General features: G+C 42.0%; 1 protein-coding gene and 1 long non-coding RNA gene across 4 annotated transcripts; one reads left to right on the forward strand and one right to left on the reverse strand.

Moving 5' to 3' along the window:
• Positions 1 to 864: 864 nt before the first annotated feature.
• PTGER2 (prostaglandin E receptor 2) lies at positions 865 to 21,993 on the forward strand. The gene is made up of 2 exons (XM_075843443.1): positions 865 to 1,839; positions 19,827 to 21,993. The coding sequence occupies exons 1-2, from the start codon at positions 1,030 to 1,032 to the stop codon at positions 20,148 to 20,150; spliced, it is 1,134 nt and encodes a 377-aa protein (XP_075699558.1). The 5' UTR covers positions 865 to 1,029; the 3' UTR covers positions 20,151 to 21,993.
• On the reverse strand, positions 16,632 to 25,717 carry LOC142664375 (uncharacterized). 3 transcript variants are annotated; one of them, XR_012851278.1, is made up of 3 exons: positions 25,630 to 25,717; positions 17,094 to 17,186; positions 16,632 to 16,921 (listed from the first exon to the last, which is right to left on the reverse strand). It is a non-coding gene; the product is annotated as an uncharacterized LOC142664375 (long non-coding RNA). The 3 variants fall into 3 exon arrangements; XR_012851277.1 differs by lacking the exon at positions 25,630 to 25,717 and adding an exon at positions 21,701 to 21,855; XR_012851279.1 differs by lacking the exon at positions 25,630 to 25,717 and adding an exon at positions 18,301 to 18,377.
• Between the last annotated feature and the right edge of the window lie 1,028 nt (positions 25,718 to 26,745).

A 26,745-nucleotide genomic window follows, 5' to 3' on the forward strand; every position in this document is an offset into this window, starting at 1 on the left:
TTAAGCCATTTAAAAAAAATAAAAAAAAGGCAGTGCTTAGTGGAAGGGGCGGAGTCACTTACAGCCTGACAAATTTAGTATAATTTAAGCCAGAAACTGATCGCTCTTGTTGAACTCCTAGCTGGCGTAGATTTGACTTTCTGGCGCTTGCACGGGCAGGTATCCACCGCTTAATAAATTAGGCGCATCTCACTCCGGCGATCTAGAGATTACGATTAGTCTATGAATCAACAGTCTTAATAAAATTTGCCCCAATGTCTTTAAAAAAAATTTGTGTCTTAAAACAAAATGTAAAAATAGTAAAAACAAAAAACTAAAATTTGTAAAACAAAAAAAGTCACAATTCCAAATAAATTACACACAGATGGAATTATGAAATACAAAAATAACCTCTTTAGCCGGTGATTTACCAGATTAGGAAATTTCCAAAAAGTTCTCAGCAACTTATAACATAACTAGCAATTCTGGACTAATAATCAAGTTCCACTTGTGATGCCTGCAGCGACAGATTTTATATTTTATGGCTATGAAGTGCTCTCAGCTTTGACCTACTACAATGATGACGGACTCGTTTTTCAATTGGGCTCGCCCTACACAACTTGCTGTGGGGAGAGGATGTGGGAGGAGAAAGAAGCAGCATGGAATTGTGTTTCACGAGCTGCTGAAACACTTTCTAGGTTCTTGACAGAGGAGCAAACCAGTCTCCGTCTCTGTAGAGATGCTACCAGATCTTATCTCGAGTACAGAAGACTTGGCTTTCCTCAAAGTAATTGTCCTCAAGGATGGAACCTTGCATGGCTTCTAAACTCATTGGTTTGTCTTGTGTTACTTTCCTTTCTTCCTCCTTATGCGTTTCGGGGAGGAGTAAAAGTTCTTAGTGATGTCAGAGGCGTCCCACGTTGTGTCTCTTCTTGCCCAAGTCACAATCTCCCAAGTGCTGAGGACTACTCTACCATGTGCCTGAAGAGTTGGACTAGCCGTGGCTGAGAACCCAAGGGTTGACTTTGCAGCCCAGGTTCTTTCGGGACCATGATGGACAAAGAGAAATTCGACAACGTCACCAACAAATGTGAATCCATGACACATTTAGGACACAACGAGAGTCCGGCTATCAGCGCCGTGATGTTCTCCGCAGGGGTGTTGGGCAACTTGACCGCATTGGTGTTGCTGGAGAGACGTAGAAGAGGGAACAGGGGCAAAATCTCTTTGTTCTTCATCCTCGTGACCGGTCTGGTCATTACGGACTTGTTGGGCACTTGTATGATCAGCCCTGTGGTGTTGGCATCTTATACCAAGAGACTTACTCTAACCGCTTTGAATCTTTGCAACTATTTCGCTTTTACCATGACTTTTTTCAGCCTGGCCACCATGATGGTTCTCTTCGCCATGGCCTTGGAGCGTGCAATGGCCATAGGACATCCTTACTTTTATGAGAAGTTCATCAAGAAGCGGTGTGGGATCATCACCTTCCCAGTTATCTACTCCTTTTGCATTGTATTCTGCCTCTTCCCAATTATGGGATTCGGAGAATTCATACAATACTGTCCCGGGACTTGGTGCTTTATAAACTTGCGGGGTCAAATAAAAGATGGATACATCAGCAACGTGTACTCCATGCTATATGCCACCCTTCTTCTCATTCTCATCATAGCGGTATTGAGCTGCAACCTCATTGTCATCATCAGTCTGGTCAAGATGCACAAAAGGCAAAAGTCCCGGAGAATGGGCTCTCTAAAGACCAACAAGGGGGAGAGGATTTCCATGTCCGAAGAAATCGACCATCTCATATTATTGTCTATCATGACCATTACCTTCATTATTTGTTCAGTACCTTTCACGGTAAGATGCTTCACATCATTTCTACTGGTTGTAAAGGTTACATTTTAAGAATACTAAGAAAAACAAAAATTATATAAGAAAAAACATCATGAAATTTCCCCCAAAAAAAAAAATTATTCTCAACCGTTCTAAAAATTTCTTTAAGAAAAATGTAATCAGGTTCCTGGCTCACTTTCTATCTTTTAGAGTATCTCTTTCATGTAGATGTAGCAGAGCGGAATTTGTCATTTAACCCTTTCATAACTCATGTGTAATGGAATAGGTTTACCAGCAGTCCTATGTAAAACTATGAATATATTTCCCAAGAGAACCTTTATAGAGACTGATGCTGTCAAAATATGATGCAGGGTGCACTACATTTCTAGCATTTGGACATACCCCTCATCATTTTTGACAATACTTTTCCATTTGTCGGCTTGCACTCATTTTTAATTTTGCATTAATTCTTACTACAAAATACGATCAACTATCTAATGACAAGTCCGATCTGGTGAACGTCTGTAGAAGAGTTTTCCATTAATGTCAGACACTAATTATAAGCTCCAACGTGTCGGTTATTCTGTGGTATTTTAGTTATTACACACCGGATAAATATATACTCTGTGCATTGTGCTCGGACAGCGCTGTAAAGACAAAGTCCATAGAATCCTGTGCCATTGTGTATTAGGAGTTGTGCCAAATGACACGTTCAGTTATGCTACATCTATAGCATTTCAATCTGTCCTTGCTATTCCTCCCGATTCTCTTGTCAATGCATCCACTACTGCACTAGTAGCGACGAACATGCCTGGATTCTCACACAAGACTGCTGTATAAAAAACGCACTCATCCCAAGAAAGTATGTGTGTGTATGTATGTATGTATATATATTATGGTACACATCTGTTTCTTGCAAGATTTTAACTTTTGCCACATCCGTCACGCTAGTATGACCCTGGTATAAAGTCTATGTCAACCTTTGAACACCATTTTACAGCTTATACACTGATAAAGTTATATTACTTATCCTGTACTGATCCTGAGTCACACCCTGCATTATACTCCAGAGCTGCACTCACTATTCTGCTTTTGGAGTCACTGTGTACATACATTACATTACTTATCCTGTACTGATCCCGAGTTATATCCTGTATTATACTCCAGAGATGCACTCACTATTCTGCTGGTGGAGTAACTGTGTACATGCATTACTTATCCTGTACTGATCCTGAGTTACATCCTGTATTGTACTCCAGAACTGCACTCACTATTCTGCTGGTGGAGTCACTGTGTACATACATTACATTACTTATCCTGTACTGATCCTGAGTTACATCCTGTATTATACTCCAGAGCTGCACTCACTATTCTGCTGGTGGAGTCACTGTGTACATACATTACATTACTTATCCTGTACTGATCCCGAGTTATATCCTGTATTATACTCCAGAGCTGCACTCACTATTCTGCTGGTGGAGTAACTGTGTACATGCATTACTTATCCTGTACTGATCCTGAGTTACATCCTGTATTGTACTCCAGAACTGCACTCACTATTCTGCTGGTGGAGTCACTGTGTACATACATTACATTACTTATCCTGTACTGATCCTGAGTTACATCCTGTATTGTACTCCAGAACTGCACTCACTATTCTGCTGGTGGAGTCACTGTGTACATACATTACATTACTTATCCTGTACTGATCCCGAGTTATATCCTGTATTATACTCCAGAGCTGCACTCACTATTCTGCTGGTGGAGTAACTGTGTACATGCATTACTTATCCTGTACTGATCCTGAGTTACATCCTGTATTGTACTCCAGAGCTGCACTCACTATTCTGCTGGTGGAGTCACTGTGTACATATATTACATTACTTATCCTGTACTGATCCTGAGTTACATGCTGTATTGTACTCCAGAACTGCACTCACTATTCTGCTGGTGGAGTCACTGTGTACATACATTACATTACTTATCCGGAACTGATCCTGAGTTACATCCTGTATTATACTCCAGGGCTGCACTCACTATTCTGCTGGTGGAGTCACTGTATACATACATTACATGACTTATCCTGTACTGATCCTGAGTTACATCTTGTATTATACTCCAGAGCTGCACTCACTATTCTGCTGGTGGAGTCACTGTGTACATACATTACTTATCCGGAACTGATCCTGAGTTACATCCTGTATTATACTCCAGGGCTGCACTCACTATTCTGCTGGTGGAGTCACTGTATACATACATTACATGACTTATCCTGTACTGATCCTGAGTTACATCTTGTATTATACTCCAGAGCTGCGCTCACTATTCTGCTGGTGGAGTCACTGTGTACATACATTACCACACGTAACGGAATTACTGCAGAAATGGACTTGCTGCAAAACGAAAGATACGCACCGCAGGTGAATTTCGGGACCGAAATTTTATGCAGTGTGTGGATGAGATTTGTTAAATGTGTGTATTTGCCATACGAGATTCCGGAGGAAAAATACGCACCAATTCTGTTACGTGTGGACAAGCCCTAATACAGGGTGTAACTCAGGATCAGTACAGGAGAAGTAATGTATGTACACAGTGACTCCACTAGCAGAATAGTGAGTGCAGCTCTGGAGTATAATACAGGATAAGTAATGTAATGAATGTACACAGTGACTCCACCAGGAGAATAGTGAGTGCAGCTCTGGAGTATAATACAGGATATAACTCAGGATCAGTGCAGGATAAGTCATGTAATGTATGTACACAGTGACTCCACCAGCAGAATAGTGAGTGCAGCTCTGGAGTATAATACAGTATGTAACTCAGGATCAGTGCAGGATAAGTCATGTAATGTATGTACACAGTGACCATCAGCAGAATAGTGAGTGTAGCTCTGGAGTATTATACAGGATGTAACTCAGGATCAGTACAGGATAAGTAATGTAATGTATGTACACAGTGACTCCACCAGCAGAATAGTGAGTGCAGCTCTGGAGTATAATACAGGATATAACTCAGGATCAGTGCAGGATAAGTCATGTAATGTATGTACACAGTGACTCCACCAGCAGAATAGTGAGTGCAGCTCTGGAGTATAATACAGGATGTAACTCAGGATCAGTACTGGATCAGTAATGTAATGTATGTACACAGTGACTCCACCAACAGAATAGTGAGTGCAGCTCTGGAGTATAATACAGTATGTAACTCAGGATCAGTGCAGGATAAGTCATGTAATGTATGTACACAGTGACTCCACCAGCAGAATAGTGAGTGCAGCTCTGGAGTATAATACAGTATGTAACTCAGGATCAGTGCAGGATAAGTCATGTAATGTATGTACACTTCATTTGTTAAATGCTACCACTGCAACTTCTGAACTGGGTGTTTAACTGTAGTCAAGACTGAAAAGAACAGAGGCAGTCCATGAAGCTATGTGGCAGCTAGCTCAGTTTTTCCCATGCCCCATTCTCATGGGTGGTTTGCACTATGGGGGGCTCGTGTCCCACAAGCTCAGCAACCAAAAGGAGGAGAAAACTAACTTGAGGTTCATCATGGCACCTTTCTCTCCGACAGAGGAGGTGAAGGTGAAGCATGTGCTGGTATGTCTTGTTAAAGAGATATTACCATCACAGAAAGTAATGTCATATCACTAGGATATGCCATCACTTTTTGATTAGTGGGGGTCTAACTGCCTGGGGTGCAGTGGTGCTGTAGCGCTGCATCCACTTCATAGTTTCTCCTTGCACAATGGCGCTCCCGGCCGCCGTCTCTGCAGGGAACTGTATCACACACCTATTAACTTATGGAGTCGTTCTATAGTTCCCGGCACAACAGGTGGCCAGCAGCGCCAATGTGCAAGGAAAAACGTAAAAAGCTCTGTATCCCTTTCAAAGGGGCCATGGGATGCATTGGTGGCATGACCCAGCACAAGGAAGGGGCCCCTCTCCCCTATGTACCCCCCATGCTGATGGTCATGTAATCTAATGCACAGCAGTGAGAAAGCTCTCTCTCCACAATGACAGAATCCTGAGGGACCACGAGAAGGAACAGCTACTGAAACCGAGCGCTTACTGCACATAAACAGAAAACAAGCCATTCACAAACTTGTATATAGATTTCTTACTACGCAACCATTTCAGTATATTCTATGGTCAGAACCACCAGGCACGGTAAAGCTCGGCCTATCTGCGCCATTTTATCCTATGCTGAATATTTCTATGACAAATTTCCTGTTCAAATTTGCCTGGGGCATCAACAAGTCGAAACTCATGCATGCTATATCTATCAATTCTCAGTATTACTTCAGCCGTGCAGTGATCAGGAAGCTTGTGTAATCACATTATCTCATCCAAATATAGATATATATATATATATATATATATATATATATATATATATATATATATATATAAATATATATACATACATATATACACATACATACATACATACATACACACACATTGACACCTATAGCGGGTGCATGAGTATCACTGGCTATTCTTTGCATAAGCCCTCAACGCTACTTTTCTGTAAATATGGGGCACGTCCAATAGAATTGGTTCCATTTCCAAAGATCGAAAACTGCAGAAAAAGCATACGTTTATATAATGTATGTTGTCCCATTATGTATTATAAGTTGTGCCAATTGATAACTTCAGCTCTGCTACATCTGTATCCAATCATATTAAGCATTCTGACCCTGCTATTCCAGCTCAGTCTCGTGTCCAAGCACCCAAGTAGTGACCCTGGCATGATTGTTTTCTTGTACAGGAGATATACTGCAGCGAATAGTGTCATTTTGACTCCTGGGGGAAGAAACATCAGCAATATACATTGTGAAAACTAAAATGCAGCATAACCTTTTCAGACGCATGAGGAAGAGGGAATTTTCTGTATTTTCAATGATTTTCAGAAGAGCCTTTTACCCAGTGAACGTATGTCCACCTTTGAACCACAGTTTACAAAATCACTAATATTTTATGTATATACTGTAAATACATTACATAAATCATCATCTTGTACCGATCCCAAGTTACATCCTGTATTAAACCCCAGAGCTGCAATCAAGATTCTGCTTGAAAACAGTCAACAAGCTCGTTGTCAGCCACTTCCCAGTCAACAAAGCTGCGCTTCTATAATACAGGAAGCAGTTTGTTTTTCCTACACTAGATTACTCTATAGTGCCTGGTGTGAAGATGACACTTCCCAGAATGTAAATCACCAAAGCAAGCTCTATACAGAGACTGAACAAGAAGGAAATGTTGGAGATTTCAGCTGTGAGATCTGCAGAATAGTGAGTGCAGCTCTGGTGTAAGATACAGGCTGTAACTCAGGATCAGTACAGGATAAGTAATGTATGTACACAGTGACTCCTCCAGTAGAATAGTGAGTGCAGCTCTGGAGTATAATACAGGATGTAACTCAGGATCAGTACAGGATAAGTAATGTAATGTATGTACACAGCGACTCCACCAGCAGAATAGTGAGTGCAGCTCTGGAGTATAATACAGGATGTAACTCAGGATCAGTGCAGGATAAGTAATGTAATGTATGTACGCAGTGACTCCCCCAGCAGAATAGTGAGTGCAGCTCTGTATAATACAAGATGTAACTCAGGATCAGTGCAGGATAAGTAATGTAATGTATGTACACAGCGACTCCACCAGCAGAATAGTGAGTGCAGCTCTGGAGTATAAAACAAGATGAAACTAAGGATCAGTACAGGATAAGTAATTTATTATATGTACACAGTGACTCAAATTTATATGTAGATTTATGTACAATGGTGCTCATAGGTGGACAGACACTTTAAGTCCATTATTTACACATTTTTGCTACGTTACTTATTCTCTTAAAATATAGTTTTAAATAACAGTTTAGTAAAATAGTTTAGAAATTGAAGCTTTTGTTGCCAATCCCGTCTCGGAGATGGAAAAACAATAAGTAATTCCATTTTGGATTTAGTTTTACTTTAAAAATAGCTTTACTTCTCAGCGCCAACATAAACGGCTCCCAGTCTTTCAGTTCTATGTTATACATCAAGCACAGGACATCTGAGGAGAGGACTGCACAGAGAATTTTCAGGACTGCTATATTACATACACTAGTGGGAATATATTAAAAGGTTCACGTCAGTTTTCTGGTGTGAAATGGTCACAAATTTTGGCACACACTATAATTGCGCTAAAATGTGAGATAATTCACTTTTCTCGTGGGGGTGTGGTTTAGCCAGAGGGGCGGGGCCTTGAACAGAACAACATATTTACCAAGTGCCTAAGTCCACCAACCCGATGTGATCTTCTCAGGTGTCTCTATGACACTTTTTGATAACTTAAAGACAGTAGAAGAGGGCGCAGAGGGAAGATTAACACGTGGCTGCAGGATCAGACTACAAAGAGGGTTTGTTTGTAGTCTGTAACCATAGACACACATAGGTCTGCATAGAAGCTGTATACACAAAGCAGTAGGAGATTTTTAATTAAGTCTATTTGCAAAGTTGCTTTCATTTTAAATGCATTGAAGAACTAAAAAGTGGTTACATACCTATTAAAATTAAAGGGCCTGTCTAGATAGCACAACCCTGTTCCCCTTCAATGCCGTTTGGGGGAAGCAAGGTGACTGCTGGTATAAGCACATTTTGTGTGTATCACTCTTAAAGCACCAATATCCTCCGCGTTAAAAATACATATTTAACACCTCGTCGCTCAGATCGCGTATACGATTTCTTTAATTCAGGCAGGACAACATTTTTAGTTTATCAGATTTAACAACCTTAAAAAAAAAATGTACTTAGATTATCATCATTTTATCTAATATCTACAACACCCACATTTCCGCCTACACCCAGGCACGAAACCATATACATACAAATGACATCTGTGCTATTTATAATGTTTAATCTTGTGGTTTTAGAGGGCGGCAGCAAGTAGGTCATTTAGAGGGATTTATTCTGCACTGCCTGACCCCACAAACAAAATCAGAGCAAGAAAACAGCCCAAAAAAGTAAATGCAGGATAAATACAGGGTGATGCAGTTTTTACTTGCCTTTGCCATGGTGACCCCTGTGTCAGCATGTTGGGTCCATGACCATTGACAATCGTGTTTCCCTAGAACATTGGGCTTTAAATTGTGCCTTTCCAGCAGTTGCGAAACTACAACTCCTATCACATGGCTGTCAGGGCATGCTGGGAGATGTAGCTTTGCAACACCTAGAGACCCTTCGGTTAAAGACCCCTGCCATAGAAAATAAACTGCCTCTGTAGGACGCACAGTGTAGCACCAAACAGTGATTGCAATATTCAATTTTTTTCCCCATTGAATCTAATAAATTAAATAGAAAATGTCAAAAAAGAAGGGCTGGCCTTCCATTGCTACGTTCCGTTGGCATAGCCCTTCCTCATACAATGTACAAATAACCATACAGTACTTAATTGTAAACGCCACACAGTATGGTGCCCAAATAGTGCCATACATTGGCCAAATAACAACACTTAAAACAGTTGCCTAAATAATGTCATACAGCGACGCCACCACCACCACCATACACTGCGAAAATCATACACCGTACAGCAGCCAAGTAGCAGTGCCACACAATTCCTACATATATACCACCAAACAGTGCTCAAATAATATCAATAATAACCAAAAAACAGCTCCATACATAAAGTACTCTAATAACCGTGCCAACAATGTCTAAATAATAACTATTAAAATGAACCCCTTCCTGACATCCGCTGTATATATACACGGCGGAGGTCGGGTGGGGGGAGTATGGAGCTGGCTGACGGACTGCGCCGGCTCCATAGAACCAGCGTGTCGGGTGTTGGCTGTGTGTGACAGCCGAAACTTCAGTGTAATGCTCGTTTAACCCCTTTGAGGCTGCGGTCAAAAACGACCGCGGCATCTATGCAGTTAGAAACAGGGGGACAGCCTTCGGTGACGTTGCATCGGCCACCCCCATGATGGCAGCCTGGGGCTCGATGAAGGCCCCCAGGTATGCCGTCTTTGTACTCCTATGAAGCCCTGCCTATACTATACATTGCAATACATTAGTATTGCAGTATATCATGCAAGCGATCCAACGATCGCTGATTCAAGTCCCCTGAGGGTGAAAAAAAAAGGAACTACAGCTCGTCCTGCAAAAAATAGAGACCCTCATACGGCTTAATCGACTAAAAAGTTATGGGTCTCAGAATATGGCGACAAAACACACACCGTAATTGTATTGACCCGCAGAATAAAGTTAACATTTTTTTTTTACCGCATGGTGTATGACGTAAAAACGAAATCCTACAAAAAAAATGGTCTTGAGCACCAGGCCATCTTTGGTGATCCCTTTAGCAGAGGAAGCGGAGATGCTCTATGGCCAGCCTTGGCAAGGAATAGGGCATGTTGCCTTTACGGATTCTAGCATACCCCAAAAACCTCAAATCTTTTTCCCTCTTTTTTTTACTGCAGCAGTAAATGCTAAACAATAAGGCCTCGTGCCCACTTCAGTTATTTTCTTCAGGGTGCTATCTGTTTTGTTTTTTACCGGATAGCTCACTGACACATCCATTTCTATGGGGCAATGCCCACTTCCGTTTTTTTAATGGAACCGTGTGGCTGTTCGGTCAAAAATAGGACAGGTCCTACTCCTATCTGTCTTTGACGAAACAGTCTTGGCCATTCCATTAATTTGGTCCGTTTAAACAAAGTACTGCACACGGAAAACATCCGTGTGTGGTTCGTGTTTCATTAGCGACCTTGCGACGGGCAACGGATGTGTGCAGGAGGCCTAAACCACAGCGAAAAATGTAAAAACGACATCCATATAAAAGATATATTTTAGGTGGTATTGCTCTTTAAATAGTCTTTATGTTACTTAACCTTGGGACATCATTAGACGAGACACGTGTCTTCCTGTGTGTCACTCTGCACACAAGAAATTTTATTTCGGCTTTGAACCCGTCCGATTCTGGTTGTAAACCAAATGTCGCTGCCAGTAAACTAGAATTCCCTTTCTGTGATACAAGGGTCATTCCTAGATTTTCTTGGAGACATACCAATCTTTAAAAGAGTAAATATCACCCGATAGATGTCCTAACCGAGACTGACCAATCCGATGCCACAATAACAGTGAGGGCTATTGCACCTGCTAAATACCCCCCATTTCCCCGGAACTTTAGATTGGGTGGGCTGCACGGTGTAAAGCGCTTTTCTCTGCGTTGATTGGCCAAAAGGAATCCAGTGACCTCTATTACGACTTCATTTAGTAAAAAGCAGCTAGCACTCTTAGACCTTATAAGTAGTCAAGGGGGCCACTTAGTGGATGCAAAAGCCCCACTAGATGAATGTTACTAATAATCACTTGTTTCTTTAGAAAAAACTAGAATGGCGCCCCACTAGGTAATCGGCTGTTTTTGGAGAAGGGATTGTCTTAGGTTGGCGAAGAAAAGCCTGGCATAGACGCCCCTCTAATGTCAGCCGGGTAATGGAGGTTAAAAGGGAGTGCGCAAAGTGTAAAAGATAAGGCTCAACTTTACCGAATGCCCACTTTTTAACGCCATATCCTGTTAAGGATTAATGTTCTGTGACGCTTAATTTCTTAATACATCTATATATTGGTTGGATCTTCGTTTCTTTTGATACACAGCTCCGAATCCCCTGCATAGACAGAGTTTAATTATAGAATTCCGGCAGCCACCAGCAGGGGGAGCTAAAGAGAACCAGGGATTACGGGTTCCTAAAGATAATTTGTAATCTGCAGGGGAACCTGGCAGCAAGTACTCAACTCCTCTGCTGCCCCACCACAGGAAAAAAATAAAGCATTACATGATGCCCATTTAGATCAATGGTCTCTCCTGTGTAATGAATGGATGTGCTTGTACCTCTAAAGAAAGGAGGACAGAAAGATGTGCTCTTTGTAGATACCCCTTAATAAGATATTTTAAAAAAAAAAGGGTTTAAAGTCTTAAAGGGGTTTTCCATGATCGGACAACTGATGACCTATCCTCAGGATTGGTCAACAGTATATTATCTGTGGGGGTGACACCCGGACCCCGCAACAATCAGCTGCTCCGGCTGCCTCCGGGCACCGGATGTCTATGCCGGAAGCAGATGGCTCCCGTCACGGAATAGCGGCCGAGTTGCAGTTCTGCTCCTATTCAAGGAAGGAGCAGAGTTGCCGTTCTGCAGAAAGGCCGCTATTGCAGAATGGCCACTATGCAGAGGTCAGAGCTATCTACTTCCGGATCCAACTACTGCAAACCGTTCAAGACATCTGGCACTCGGAGGCAGCCGGAGCAGCTGATGGGTGTGGGGTCCGGGTGTCGGACCCGCACCGATTATATAAGGATGACCTATCCGGTGGATAGGTCATCAGTTGTCCGATCATGGAAAAACCCCTTTAAGGCCATATTTGTTTCTATTGTGGTGTGTCCCTTTAAGCCTACCGGCATACTCAGACTCAAACAAGCGAGCATCCAACTCCGTCATATTCATGGTTGGCCTCCGATACAATATCATTTTACGGTGTTATTTCATGTGGTTCATTCATCACTGCAGCTCGCGTGAGTCACGCACATTTACAGAGCATGAAGCGATGTTATTTTACACGAGGTAAACCGAAAAAAATGCTAATTATAGACTGCTTTTCAAGGACTGAATTTAATAAACGAGCAAATCTTTTTAATTGAAAAATATTTGCATCTTGAAAATGTATTTAGAAATACACATAGAACTTTCAATACACATTCAAATTTTGTGCCAAAATTTGAGCCATTTTCATTTGTTTACTTAATAAATGTAGATTATGCACACTTTTCCCATCTCTTTTCAAATTTGGCGAGAGACGAGAAAAGTTGCTAAATTTGCAGAATTATTTTTTTTTGCACTTCATTACCAAAATCTGGTGGATATTGGTAAGTGTCGGCCATTGTATTACATATCTTGTACTGATCCTGAATTTTAGACTGTATTATACTCCAGAGCTGCATTCACAATGTTTTTGGTTGCTATAGAAATGGTCAACAACCTTGTCGACAGACAAACCTCTCACTAGTTAGTTAGATGAGCTACAGCAATGTAATGCTTTGTACTACATTGTATCCTGAGAGGGTTTGGCCTCATGCACTTGATTGTTTGCATTTCAGCCTGTTACACGGTTCTGGATTGCAGTCTGCATAATTAGTTTTATGCAAACTCTGCATTAAAAAAAGTTTCCATATAAAAGTTTCCATATACAGCGTTATACATGCAATAATTCCTACATCAGATTACAGTACATTGGCTGGCGTGAAGACAACATGCATGCAAATCACCTGAGCAATCTGTGTATAGACAATGAATAAGCAGGGAATGCTGGCAGATGTGAGCTCAGCAGTCAGCTGTAAATGCATCTGTTGAGGACAAAGGGCATGCTTTAACTCAGGATCAGTACAAGATAAGTAATGTCATGTATGTACACAGTGACTCCACCATCAGAATAGCGAGTGCAGCTCTGGAGTGTAATACAGGCTGTAACTCCGGATCAGTACAAGATAAGTAATGTATGTACACAGGGACTCCACCAGCAGAATAGTGAGTGCAGCTCTGGAGTATAATACAGGATGTAACTCAGGATCAGTACAGGATAAGTAATGTAATATATGTACACATTGACTCCACCAGCAGAATAGTGAGTGCAGCTCTGGAGTATAATACAGGATGTAACTCAGGATCAGTACAGGATAAGTAATGTCATGTATGTACACAGTGACCATCAGCAGAATAGTGAGTGCAGCTCTGGAGTATAATACAGGCTGTAACTCCGGATCAGTACAAGATAAGTAATGTATGTACACAGTGACTCCACCAGCAGAATAGTGAGTGCAGCTCTGGAGTATAATACAAGATGTAACTCAGGATCAGTACAAAATAATAAATGTTATCTATGCGCACAGAGACTCAACTTTTTCTGTAGATTGCATCTATATGTAAACTGTAAAATGCTTTTCAAAGGCAAAACCACCACTTTAAATTTTTCATTAAAGATCCATTAAAGCCTCTACTGTGCAAGCAAAGAGCAGAAAAATGAGCAACCAACACTTTTTTTTTTAAAAGAAAAGGAAATTATTTACCATTATGGACGGTCAGAAATGAGTTAGCAGGTGTGTGTGGGGGGGGGGGGGCGGAGTAATTTACTAATAATTACTAGAAGATCCTTGCATTGCTTTAAAACGAAGATACAAATAAGTGCAGAAGGTGTCAGGGCGGGGGTGGTAAAGGCCACGGACTACTCATCTATGATTCAGAAGAGTCACTTGTTTGGTCAGTGTGGGAAACCTTGATATTTCAGCCTCCATTTGTCGTATTCAGTATGATTCCAGAGCTTTGGATGAATTATGACACATAAAACAAATAGTTAGTATTCTCTTGCTCAATCGGTGCTTTCCTTAGACTGTGGATTTCCCCTGTATACTACAAATGGGCACCTGCCAAGGCCACACGTACCATAGAGGCAGACCATAGAGGCAGACCATAGAGGCAGACCATAGAGGCAGACCATAGAGGCAGACCATAGAGGCAGACCATGCAGCTGCTACAGGGCTCTTAAGAGAGAGGGAGCCCTGTCCAGGTTGGCTGCATCCCTAATTTTAATGGGTGGTGAGAATCTGTGCAGGGATCCCCTCTCCAAGGGCCCTTTAAGGTTAGCAAAGGGTATGGGGGACCATGGAAAGGAGATGGGGAAAACAAGTACCTGTCCCAGATGGTTGAGGTTGCGGTAGAGTAAAACAGAACTAATAGGGGGCTCCATTTCAGTCTTTTTTAAGAGGCCACGTCACCTCTATGTACCCACTGGTACTAGAAGTTTATGCAAAAGTATGGCATGATACCACCATATGATACCCTTGAATACTAGAGAAGTGGGTATATCAAGTCCTATAAGGCTCAGCTACACTGGTAATAAAGCATCAGTGGATTGGATATTGGCAGGGAAACAGAAGGTATATGAAGTGGAGAGGCTCCTGGGCCCCAATGCCCCAAACGTCTACTTAACCACCTACACAAAGCACATGTGCAGTGGTTTACAACGTGTGGCGGTACAGCGGTTGCAAAACTACAACTCCCGGCATGATGGGAGTTGATCTGCAACAGTTGAATGGTCGCAGGCTACACTACTGGTATAGTTTGATCTCTCCATGGATCACGATTACATCATTGTTTGGTTATGATGACATCACAATTTATGGCTCCCCTTTTTTTTATGTGTCAGGGTGGTCTATGGACCCACCAGGAGTTAGGGACAAAGTTGCAGTAGCTACCTCTACAGCTCCTATGGCTACATACACTATAAGGCACCAAGGTTTCTTTGCCCAAAAAACATTTCTGGGTGAGGAAATTGGGGCGGCTGTGCTCCGGCTCTTCCATTGCTTGAATGATCGCAGGGCGCCGACACCTCAGGCCATAGGAATTTCGCAGCCTGGTCCTACCCTCTCAATGATTTCAACTTTTTCTTAGAAGAGGAAGTGACGCGTCCTGGACTTTTTTTTTCTCCCATATGAAAAAAGTTTAAAACTGAAACTTCAGCAGAACATAGAACTTGAAAATGGCTGAGCCAGATTAAACTTTTCTGTAAACTATTTTTTTTCACCCGTCTTGAAAGGCAATATTTACACGGACAAAGTACAAGTCTGAGTAACATGCAACATTCTTTTACAAGTTAGGGCATAAGAAGAAAGTTGGTGAAAAGGAAGCTGGGAAACGTAAAAATTCTTAATTCCCTTAATCTGGCAGCCTATAGTCAAGAAAATATAATAATCCAACACCCAATAATACAAAAAATCTGTTAATCCGACACTTGATAATCCAGAATGCCTGATAACCCGACACTCGATAATCCGACACTCGATAATCCGGAGAGTCAGATAATCCGGAAAATCTGATAATCTGGAAAGTCATAATCCGGAGAGTCAGATAAATAATCCGGAGAGTCCGATAATCCGGAGAGTCCGATAATCCGACACTTACAGAGAGAGAACCAATTATGAAATTCCTCTGATTAATCAACTAAACATAAAGCAGATGTGTTAACATTTTATTTTGGGCTTCCTCTGAAGATTCTCTACCCTTAAATTTGTACATAATTTTCTATGTCCAACCAATAAAGAAGCATATCTGATAAACCTATCAGGTCCCATTGATGCTGGATTAAAGGAATCTTACTATATATTTGGGGTATTTAACATCTAAAGTGTACAGAATGGGTGAAGATCTATTTCTGCGACTAAAAATCGGCTTCATGCACGTGATGGGGTTGTTTCTGCAGCATGTGCATGGATTTCTGCTGCCGCCACCTATTGGCTGGTCGTTGCGTTGCAGGAGTAGTACAAATTTTTGCGCCACCACTTCCACTATATGTGAACATTTCCTTAAAGGGGACCTGTCCGCTCTCCTGACACGTCTGTTTAAATAAATACTTGCAGTCCCCATGAAATGACAATTCTGAAGCATCTTTTATTAGAACTTTGCATTGTCACTCCTCTGTTATTCACTCCTCTGTTATTCCTCCTAGAAATGGATGATTACGTTGACAACTGGGTCTTACCCTTTCCCTTGTCAATGGGTCCTGTCACTACACCGTGACATTATCCGATCAGTGCTGGAAGTGTCAGAGTACGTAGCATGATGTGCCCCATTGACAAGGGAAATGGTAACGCCCAATTCTCAACATAGTCATCCACTTCCAGGAGGAATAACGGAGGAACTGCACAATGCAGAGTTCTAAGAAAAGATACTCCATCATTGCAATACACAAACATCTATATAGCACAGTGACTGACCCGGACAACATATTTTGTAAAATATTACACATGCTTTATATATGTGGCACATACTTACGACATTTTAAGCCACGCCTCCCCAAAAACCTGTCCAACATAAAGAGAACATGCAACCTGCCCCAATGTCTGCTCTCTCGTCAGGGACACTAGTGAATACAGTAAAGGCTGCCAGCTCAGGAAGTGTACTGCACCCGTGTGGTATTGAAGGGCGGGGGTGGCAATCCATCCACGGTCGCAGAGGTTAGTGAGGGCAGGGTGCCATCTACTGGAAATGCCTACATGAAAGGGTATTGGAACTTCATCTGCAAAGTGTGAACAGAAAGTGACATCACAAAAAGAGACCACACATTTCGGACTTACTAGGCCTAATTTTCAATAGCATTAATATGGGTAGCGCCATCTTTGGTTGAGTTGCCATGGATCGAGCCTTACACTACAACACTGTCCTATATACACTGACAGAATCAGACCTACCTGCTGAAGTCATATGGAAGGGCCAGGTTCCATGGTAGGAGTATAATGTCCGGTCAGGCTCGATGTATAGGCAGGCCTCCATCACACTTCATCCTGGTCAAAAACAATAATAGACAGTTATATATATAGGGTGTTTATATAGGGCATATTTACCCCCCTGCAGTGTTTTTTTTTTTTTTTACATTGACTGCAATGGAGAAAAACGACAATAAAAAGTACAGCACAGTAGAAAAACGTAAAAAACCCCCCCAAAAAAACCCGACTGCTGCAAACCATACGTACAAACATACCAGATTTTTTTTTTGTGTGTGTGCGCGATATTGGTACCTCCAATTTTATGCCCCGTATGAATGTGAACTTGTGGAATAAGCCCTTTATTAAAGGGGTATCCCCCCCCAAAGCAAGTTATGGCATATCGCTAGGATTGCTGTTTAATAGGGGTCTAACCCCTGGGACCTGTACCCAACCTTAAGGTGGTCTTACACGGCCCGACTTGGGCCGTGTAAACGAGTGCCGATCAACGAGACAGCTCGTTGATCGGCGCTCGTTTGCTCCTTTGGCAGGGAGCTAGTATGGGGACGAGCGATCGCTACTACGATCACTCGTCCCCATACATTTCTATCATGTCGGAAGCACGTCTCCATTTACACAGATGAAGTGCTGCCGACAACGATAATCATTTTGGCATTTAAAACTATATAATCAGCCGATGAACAAGCTTTTTCTCGTCCATCGGCTGACCGTTGCCCTGCTTACACAGGGAAATGATTGGGAACGAGCGTTCTTTGAACGCTCGTTTGCCCAATAATTGGTTTGTGTAAAAGGGCCCTTAGTACAAACCCCCCCCCCCTACTTTATCGTGCACAGCGCCACTTCTGATAAGATGCCAGAGTACTAAAACTTAGTGTACTTTGCCCTACTTATCACACAATGTTTCTTCTCCCTTTAGGTCTAAAGCTACATTCAGAATTCTGATGGTGTCCTGATACCAGAAAGCAGTGAACTATAGAAACTCTACTTAGAAATTAGTTGGTAGATCACATGACTGACAACAGGGTGGAGCTAAACAGTTGTCTGTTTCCAAGGGCAACCAGCAGAATTTTTACATCGATTCAAGTCATGAAATGTTGCATAAAATGGAACTTAAATATATATTCTCGGTTCTACATTTATGTAACCCAATGAAACAGACATAAGTAAACCTTACATTTGAAAATGCTTTCAAAATTTTCCAGAATAGACTAATTGGTTCTTTACTTGTCAATCGTTTGCAGACGACTTATGTTTACGTAGCGTCTGAGCGAAGAAAAACATCATCTAATGGGGAGAAATAAGATCTTCATCCTGTGACTAGTCAGACATCATAATCATTAGAGTTATTTTCCAGCCTGTTAATGGGGTTTTTGGACCATAAATCTGTTCCGGTGTTAATCAATAAAAAGCACCAAAAATGGATTCCTCTTTAACGAAATCCAACTAGAACCTCCTTAAATGTCGGTCTTACTGGAAAACACGCAATAACATGCCAGCTAATTGTGAGGGAGTATATAGGAACAATCAGGGTATACAGGCGGCAAGCAATCTATACCGAAACTGTGCTATTAAATTATATAGTGTAAGAGTAAATCGTATTAAAGGGACACTCCACCAATTTTTCATTACTGTACCTCGTACACCGATTGGTGCAGGCCATGCAGCGTGACCTACAAACAGGTTTCCCCCGTCTATAGCCACCTTAAGAGATACTAAAGTGCGTGACCTTGATGCAAAATTCCATATAATAGACTAAATAAAATAAAAATTAGAAGGGCAATTGTTCTACGACATCCACCACATAGGTGTGCACCCCGCCCCCCCCCCCAATGATCCATCTGCTCCATACGTCCTACCTGGCAGCTTGTTGCAAACTTTCTTGATGTATTTCCTATTATGTAAGCACTGCATGACAATAGTATATGGGCACTGAATGACACTATTATGGGGCACCAAATAGCACTATTATATTGGCACTGTATGGCGCTATTATGTAGACACTGCATGATAATTTTATGTGAACACTAAGCAGTATTATTTTGGTACAGCAGGTCACTATTATTTGGCCCGATTAGGTCAATATTACGCTCCATTTCACCCTCCCAATATTTTAGAAATTATTACATTAAAAAGGGATTGTCCAGTTTAGAAAGCCCATTTGGGAATTCTGATTTGTCCAGTATTAGAAAAACATGGCTGCTTTCTTTCAAAGCGGAGCTGCAGTACTAGACATAACCTATAGACAGGTGTGGCGTTGCTTCTGAAAGAAAGCAGACATGTTTCTTCTACTCCTGTACAACCCCTTTAACAGATGGGGTCCACTGTTCAGGATCCTTATCGTTTGGCCAGAGGGGAGAGCAGTTACAAAGAGCGCCTCTCACTTTGGAGGACCTATCCCGTCCTGCATTATACATAGAGCTAATTGATTTGAATGGCCACTGCGTAATGCTTAATCTCCCCTGTGGTGGCGCTGCAGAGAAAGTGAACACTTACTGCAAGGTTTCTTCACATATTACAGCTGATCGCTGGGGGCCCCATCTTTTTAATCAACTTATCGTCAAGGGACCTTTCTAACGAGTAGGGATTGTTGTAAGTGGAGAAATATAATAGGCTGTATTTCTATTGTGATGCTTGTAAGTCACCCAGAGATCATTCATTCAATCAGCCTCATGTGATTGTTTTGTATTTTGTGTTTTTCAGGTACGGGCCTATATTAACAGAGCTGATAGCGATAAAGGTGATGACAAAATGGACCTTTTAGCCTTAAGATTTCTGTCCGTCAATTCTATTATTGACCCGTGGATTTTTACCATATTACGTCCCTCCGTTCTCCGGCTGATGCGCTCAGTTCTATGTTGTCGGAACTCTTTCAACATGAGGAGCATCAGAAACTCTCCTTCCCTCAACACTCAACTGTCAACCACCACCAAGTTGAACTTTGTCGACACTACGTATGGGATTTCCCAGAAGGAACATTTAGCGGATGGTGACAAAATTGCATGGGGAAAAAAGCCAGACACCTAGTAATTGAAACAATATAATAAACTGCAGAAGGCCGGTCCTATGTACTGTGCATATATAGGGCATGCAGAGCTGCGGAGTTTATCCAGTCAAGCAAAATTTGGGGTCGTGAGGTCTCAGGTTAGTAATGTTCTACCTGTGGTCATCGTCCTAGTATCACAGGAAAGAGTTATGCGAGAAGAACCAAAAGGGCCTTCCTTGATCCTGGCCTTCAACTGCCCGGTAAAATGGGACAACCTCAAGACATTAAAGGAGGAACGAACGCCATGTTATATTCTTCCATGGCCGGTTTTAGACATGTACTGTACCTCCTTTTAATCGGTCTCCTCACATGTCATAGAGATAGAAGATCGGTCAGAAGAAGGCATTAGTGGGAGTCCATGACCTGGAACTTCCTACCGATTGCCGAAAGTCCTGGTTTTCACTAGACCGTCTCATGAACCGACCTGCAGGGTAACGCTTGTTTGCATTCCAATGGGTGTTTCTGCATAATTCTAAGGGCCTTCTTAGCCAAGTGAGATATCCACCGTAGGACATTCCTTGGTGGACTTAGGTTCTGACACAATAACAGGGTCCATCCTCAAAAGAGGCAGAATACAACCCCATCTGAGGCAGGCTTTGGAGCAAAGCACTTGACAAAGGGGGAGCTAGCACTTTTTGGGTTTATTAGTCTAAAATAAATACGGAACAAATACAATTAAAGGAACATCGTGGATCAGTTTAGCCAGAGAAACCTCGAAAACTTGACGTCTCATTGGGCATTAGTGAAATCATTTCTTGAAAATGTATCTCTAAGAACCCGGAGGGCATCTTCTTCAGATCTCAATATTACATGATGCAGACAATAAGTTGTGTTCTACCGGAGAAGTCTCTCCTCATTTTCCTCTTACAGCCTATTCACACGAGCGTGTCCGATTTGTGTGCGCAAAAAAATTTACATTTTCACCTGTATGGATGTCAGTGTTCCGTCCGTGTGTCAACTGTTTTTCACATCCATTTTTCTCCTCTGGAAGGACGTCGTCCGTGTGCTGTCCATCCCCCCCCCCCCTTAGACTTAAATGGGCAAGTCTGGTCCGCAAAAACAGACAATAGGGCATGCACGCTGTGACAAACGGACCATGAAAAAAAAAAACGGATGTGTGAATACCCCCACTGACTTGTATGGGTCAGTGTGCTGTCAGTTGTTACGGGCGAGAAATACATTCGTGTGAATAAGGCCTTAGATTGTAAGCTCTTATGACAATGGCTCATGTTTCTATAGTGTCTCCATATTTGCATTTTTTTTAAATTGTATTATAGGGATATAAAAGGACGGATTACGGTGTGCAGTGCGGATATAGTATAATGCCGAAAACCCTGCATGGATAGGACCACTATTTCCGGATTTTCAAATGGCCTTTTTTAATCTCCAATCAGATCCAAAGCTTTATAAAAGAATGAAACATGCTATGGCTTTCCTTCCAAGTTGAAAATGTTGAACCACTGGGCAATTTCAGATGAAATTTAAGAAAAAGGGCAGCCATTTTGAATAAGACGAACCGTTCCATACTAACCACAACATGCACGGAAGAGGCATCAAGAAATTCAAGATGGGCCTCATTTGTCAATTCTCAACCAAAGAAAAATGGCCTTGTTGCCCCTAGCAACTAATCAGAGCTCAGCTTTCATTTCTCACACTGCTCTGGTAAAATGAAAGCTGCAATGTATTTGGTTGCTGGCCTCGTTGCCCATAGCAACCAATCACAGAGCAGTATAAGAAATGAAAGCTAAGCTCTGATTGGTTGCTAGGGACAAGGCCAGTTTTTGCATTAGACAGTATTGGAAAATGAGGCCCAATGGGGGAGCTTAAAGGGGTTGTCCTTGATTAGGAAAAACATGGCTGCTTTCTTCCAAAAGCAGCACCACACCTGTTAACAGGTTGTGTGTGGTATTGCAGCTTGGCCCCATTCACTTTAACGGAGCTTAGCTGCAATACCAGACACAACCCATGAACAGGTGTGGCGCTGTTATTGGAAGAAAACAGCCATGTTTTTCTAATCCTGGACGACCCCTTTAATGAATTCAGTCCTAAAATTTAGACAGTATATAACTAAACCAAAACAGGCAGAAACTGCACCAAATTTATCAAAATGACAAACGCTGGATGATAAATTTTGCACATCTTGCTACACACAGACACTTTACTCTTCCGTTTTGCCACCTTTTAAATGGTGTACTTTGCAAAATGGGGCAAACTATTAATAAATTTTAGGCATCTATCCTCTTGCCCCCTTTTGTAGATACTTTCAAAATTGTTTAGTGGGGCGTAAAAAAATTCTAAAATACATAATAAAATGTAACACAATGTATATATATCATGTACGCTTTTATGGCGCAATTTGTAACAAAATTCTGGAACCTTTTGCTTGGTAAATCTTCCCCATTACACGTCACCACTGCTAACGATTTTTTTCACAAAGAAAGTATAAATGACCATTTAAAAATTGATGGCAAAAAAGCTTAAAAATAAAAAAAAATCCTAAATAATTTTTTTATTGTTTACAATTTAAAAAAGCTACTTTTAACGAAAGCACTTATCTTGTATTTTTCCAAAGGCAGCAAATGTTTTATTGATTATACGTATACAAACAATGTTATTTAATTTAACTTGTCTATGTGTTGAGTGTATCTTTTCGAATAAAAATTATGTGAATGTAAATGTTTGTTTATTCAAAGTCGTCTCCAGCAGATGCCCAGCTGGGGGCTCGAGATCGATATATACGTATTTGTTCAATGTTTTAGCTCTGCTCCATTGGGACACAGCTATGAAAAGGGACTACAGCTTTGCTGCACTGTCTATTGGAGTCTGAGGTAGTCCAAAATCTACCTGTCTCATCAGAAGACTAGGTTGCTGATCTGTCTCTCCACCATGCTTTAAACTGCAGCTCTATTCGTTCAGATTGGCTGCTGTATATAAGCAAAAGTTCAGTTGCAAGTCAGTCAAAATGACAGACAAGACAACGGAACCTGGACCTCATAAGTCAGCAGTCACCCTCTGGCACCAGTGGTCTCCGTTGTACAAAACCACAATGCAGATGCGAACAGAGCTTAAAGAGTTATTACCATCTCGGAAATGTATGGCATATCCCCAGGATAAGCCATAAAAGTCTGATAGATGCGAGTCCCACCCCTATCGCTTGAATGAGGCTCCCTGACCCTCGTCCTACCTGGTCCCGGCCTATGAGTGAACAGGCTGAGCTCTCCGGCCGCTGAATTAACAGGTGACTGGGAGTATAGAAAAAGCTAAGCTACGCGGTTTCCGTAATTCCCATAGAAGTGAATGGCAGAAAAACAATGTAGCACAGCGAGCTACGCAGACTCCGTAGCCCCAGAATTGGATATGCCATAAATGTCCGAGATAGGAATACCCCTTTAACTGCCGCACATAGACTAAGGGAAATTAGCCTGGATAAAAAGGGGGGAACCTCGGGTATTAGGCCTAATACACACGACCTTATGTGCCAGCCGAGTGCCATCCGTGATACGTGGAAAGATAGGACATGTTCTATCTTTCCACGGATTGGAGAGTTGGGTCCATTTTTACTGACACGATTCACCCGCCAAGGTGGATGGGTCTGTGAGAACTATCGGATGCCGTGAAAAACGTCTCGAGTGGCGCTCAGTCGTGTGCAACTGGCATTACAGAAGCACCCAAACATTTTTTGTACAAAAAAAAAAAATTATGAGAAAAAAACGTTTGCGGTATGGTCCATTTACATGAATTTAATTATACGGTTGCATGATGCTAAATACATAGTTTAAAGAAGTGAATATAAAACATTGTATGGCGCAAAAACCATAGTCATAACCGGATAAAAATATACCGCCACATAATCAGTCATCTCAAAAACAAAGCAGATAATCCTTATCTGCACAATAGATTGTAACCACACAGTTTGCCAATCACATAAATAGAACATTTCAGGTAATGGACTGGCTAACTGCCGGGGGCCACAACATGCCACTGTAGTCGCCACGGGGTATAAGGCTAGGTTCACATCTAATTTTTACATCTAATATGCCCATAGGCTATCCTTTGCCAGATGCTTGCCAAAAAGATTGCCCGTTTAGTATATGTTTGACCGGTGTACCGGAGTGAGAAACCTGCAGACTTAGGGCTTATTCAGGCGAACGTATAATACGTCCGTGCTATGCGCGTGATTCACGCGCGTCGCACGAACCTATGTTAGTTAATGGGGCCGTTCAGACTGTCAGTGATTTTCACGCAGCGTTTGTCCACTGCGTAAAAATCACGACATGTCCTATGTTTGCCCGTTTTTCGCGCATCACGTACCCATTGACGCACTTCCGTGTGCCGCGCGCTACAGTAGTCAAAACTATGAATGAAAACAGAAAAGCACCACGTGCTTTTCGGTTTACAAACATAAAAACAGAGTGTCATAATGATGGCGGCTGCGCGAAAATCACGCAGCCACGCACCATATGCTGATGCCACACGGACCTTTTGTGGACCTTTTGCGCGCACAAAACGCAGCGTTTTTTTGCGCGCGCAAAACACACACGCTCGTGTGAATCCGGCCTTATAGTGCAAGAATCCCACCATTGGTTAATTGATCCTTGCCGTTCCAGGACCATTGGAGAGGTTGTCTACCCGAGTTAGTGGACCACAACCCTTGGCCTTCCCGCTGTCAAAAAACTACAACCCAAAACATGCTGGGAAGTTGTTATTTTGCAACAGCAAGAAAGCCAAAAGATTGAAGATCTCTGCCCGTGATAAACTCTTGAACCTACGGTATGACTAACCTCTCTGATTGCACCATACAGTAGAATCCACGGCACAGACATGACATTTTTAAGCTAGAGTTGCGAAGTTCTTCAAGCAAATTGAATCATCGTTCCAGCTGACATGGCTATTTTTGCTTCAGTGAAGACACAACTTGTCAGTCACAGCTTCCTCCACCGCTCTTATCTGGCCTTGTCCCAATATGTGCACCATATTAAGACCTCGTGTATATCTGCTCTGTGCACAATGTTTGGTAGGAACGAGAGGAGACGCACCACCAAATGTCAGCATGCAATAAAAGCAAGAATATGTGAATTCCTGGGTTTATGTGCTCTCCCAGGAAAAGCATTAGTTCAGTAATATCTCTGCAAAAAGGAGACCAATGGAAAACTTCCTTCCCTTTTGTCTTGGACCAAACCATGGAGGACTACCGTAGCCTAGGGAAGAGAAAAGACTCTGGCATGCAACACCGCAGACTTGGAGAGAGGGGTAAATATAGGAGAGTGGGCTCCATAGCAAGAGTAAAATAGGGTCCCTGCCTTGTGGTTGGTTTACTTGAATGGGACAAGCTGCAGTACCAGGCACAACCACTGGTATAGATGAGCGCTTGCATGAGGTTGGACCACCACTGATCAAACATTGACGGCCGATCATTAGGATAAGCCATCAATGTTAATGCCCTGGAGAACCCAGTTTTACATTATTCTTGAAGACGAAGGATGAGGAAATCTGATTTGGGCCACTTCTTCCATTAGGGCCCCGTAGAAGTCACCGTGGCTGCGGTTTAGACTCTTGCATGGAATGTTGTATTGTGATGTAACTGCTACATCGGTGTCTTAGAAGAAGGCAATGGGTAACGCACAACAGCAGAAGAGAAGCTTTGCTGTCCTGAGCCTAACAGCTAACCTGGGCCTTAACCCAATTGCCAATGTACATTATGAGGGTAACCCATGTAGAACCTATAAACGTTAGAAAATCTATATGTATATTTAGTTCTGGGTGTCTGTGCAGCGTAGGTTCCCACCTATAGAGGACGCCTTGTCGTGGCAGGAGGGCTCACACAATTTGACCAAAATGTGCGCCAAGAACCTCCCTATTGTAAGTAGATTATGCACATTTATTTATATTTAGCGGTTTAAGTGGCATTAGTGTTGGCAGTGTGTGGTTGACATTTTCTTGTGTGCTGTATGTATATTTAGATAGCTTCATCAAGTACGGTTATATTATTGCATAATTAGAAGAAGCCAATTTGCCCCAATCCCTGTACCTACACGACCCCAACAATCACACAATTTCTAATAAAAATTGGGTGGAAAAACTGCATACAAATCTCACTATACAACTTAAAGGCTATGTACATCTTTGAAATAATTTCTTCTTTAAAATATAAATGTGTATCAGTGGGTTTGGTGCAACTTTCTAAATACTTATTAAAAATAATTTTTACTTTTTGAGATCCAGCTGGTTTGTATCCTGTATATAGAGCGCCTCTATCAAGCGCTGAATCTGAATCCGTCAGGTCAGTGGCACTGACGAGTTCAGTGATGGCGGGTCCTGCGTGTCTCTGACACACAGGATCACCAGTTATCAATCACACACTAAGGCCTTAGGTCGGATTCACACGAGCATTGCGCATCTCGGACGTGAAAAACAGAAGTCCTATTTTCTCACGGGCCCTTCACACGGTCCATTGAAACAACGTCCGTGTGAACGGCCACATTGAATTATATAGGTCCGTGTGACGTCCGTTGTTTTAACGTGCGTAACACGGACGTGAAATACGCTCGTGTGAATAAGGCCTAAGTTATGAACTTA

Source organism: Rhinoderma darwinii, chromosome 12 (assembly GCF_050947455.1).
Source record: "Rhinoderma darwinii isolate aRhiDar2 chromosome 12, aRhiDar2.hap1, whole genome shotgun sequence".
Classification (NCBI taxonomy): Eukaryota; Metazoa; Chordata; class Amphibia; order Anura; family Rhinodermatidae; genus Rhinoderma; species Rhinoderma darwinii.

Excerpts from the sequence above, each read along its gene's own strand:
- PTGER2 (XM_075843443.1), top strand. The coding sequence starts at position 1,030 with ATGATGGACAAAGAGAAATTCGACAACGTCACCAACAAATGTGAATCC. Across the intron at positions 1,840-19,826 it reads TTTGTTCAGTACCTTTCACG|GTACGGGCCTATATTAACAG; the intron begins GTAAGATGCTTC and ends TGTGTTTTTCAG.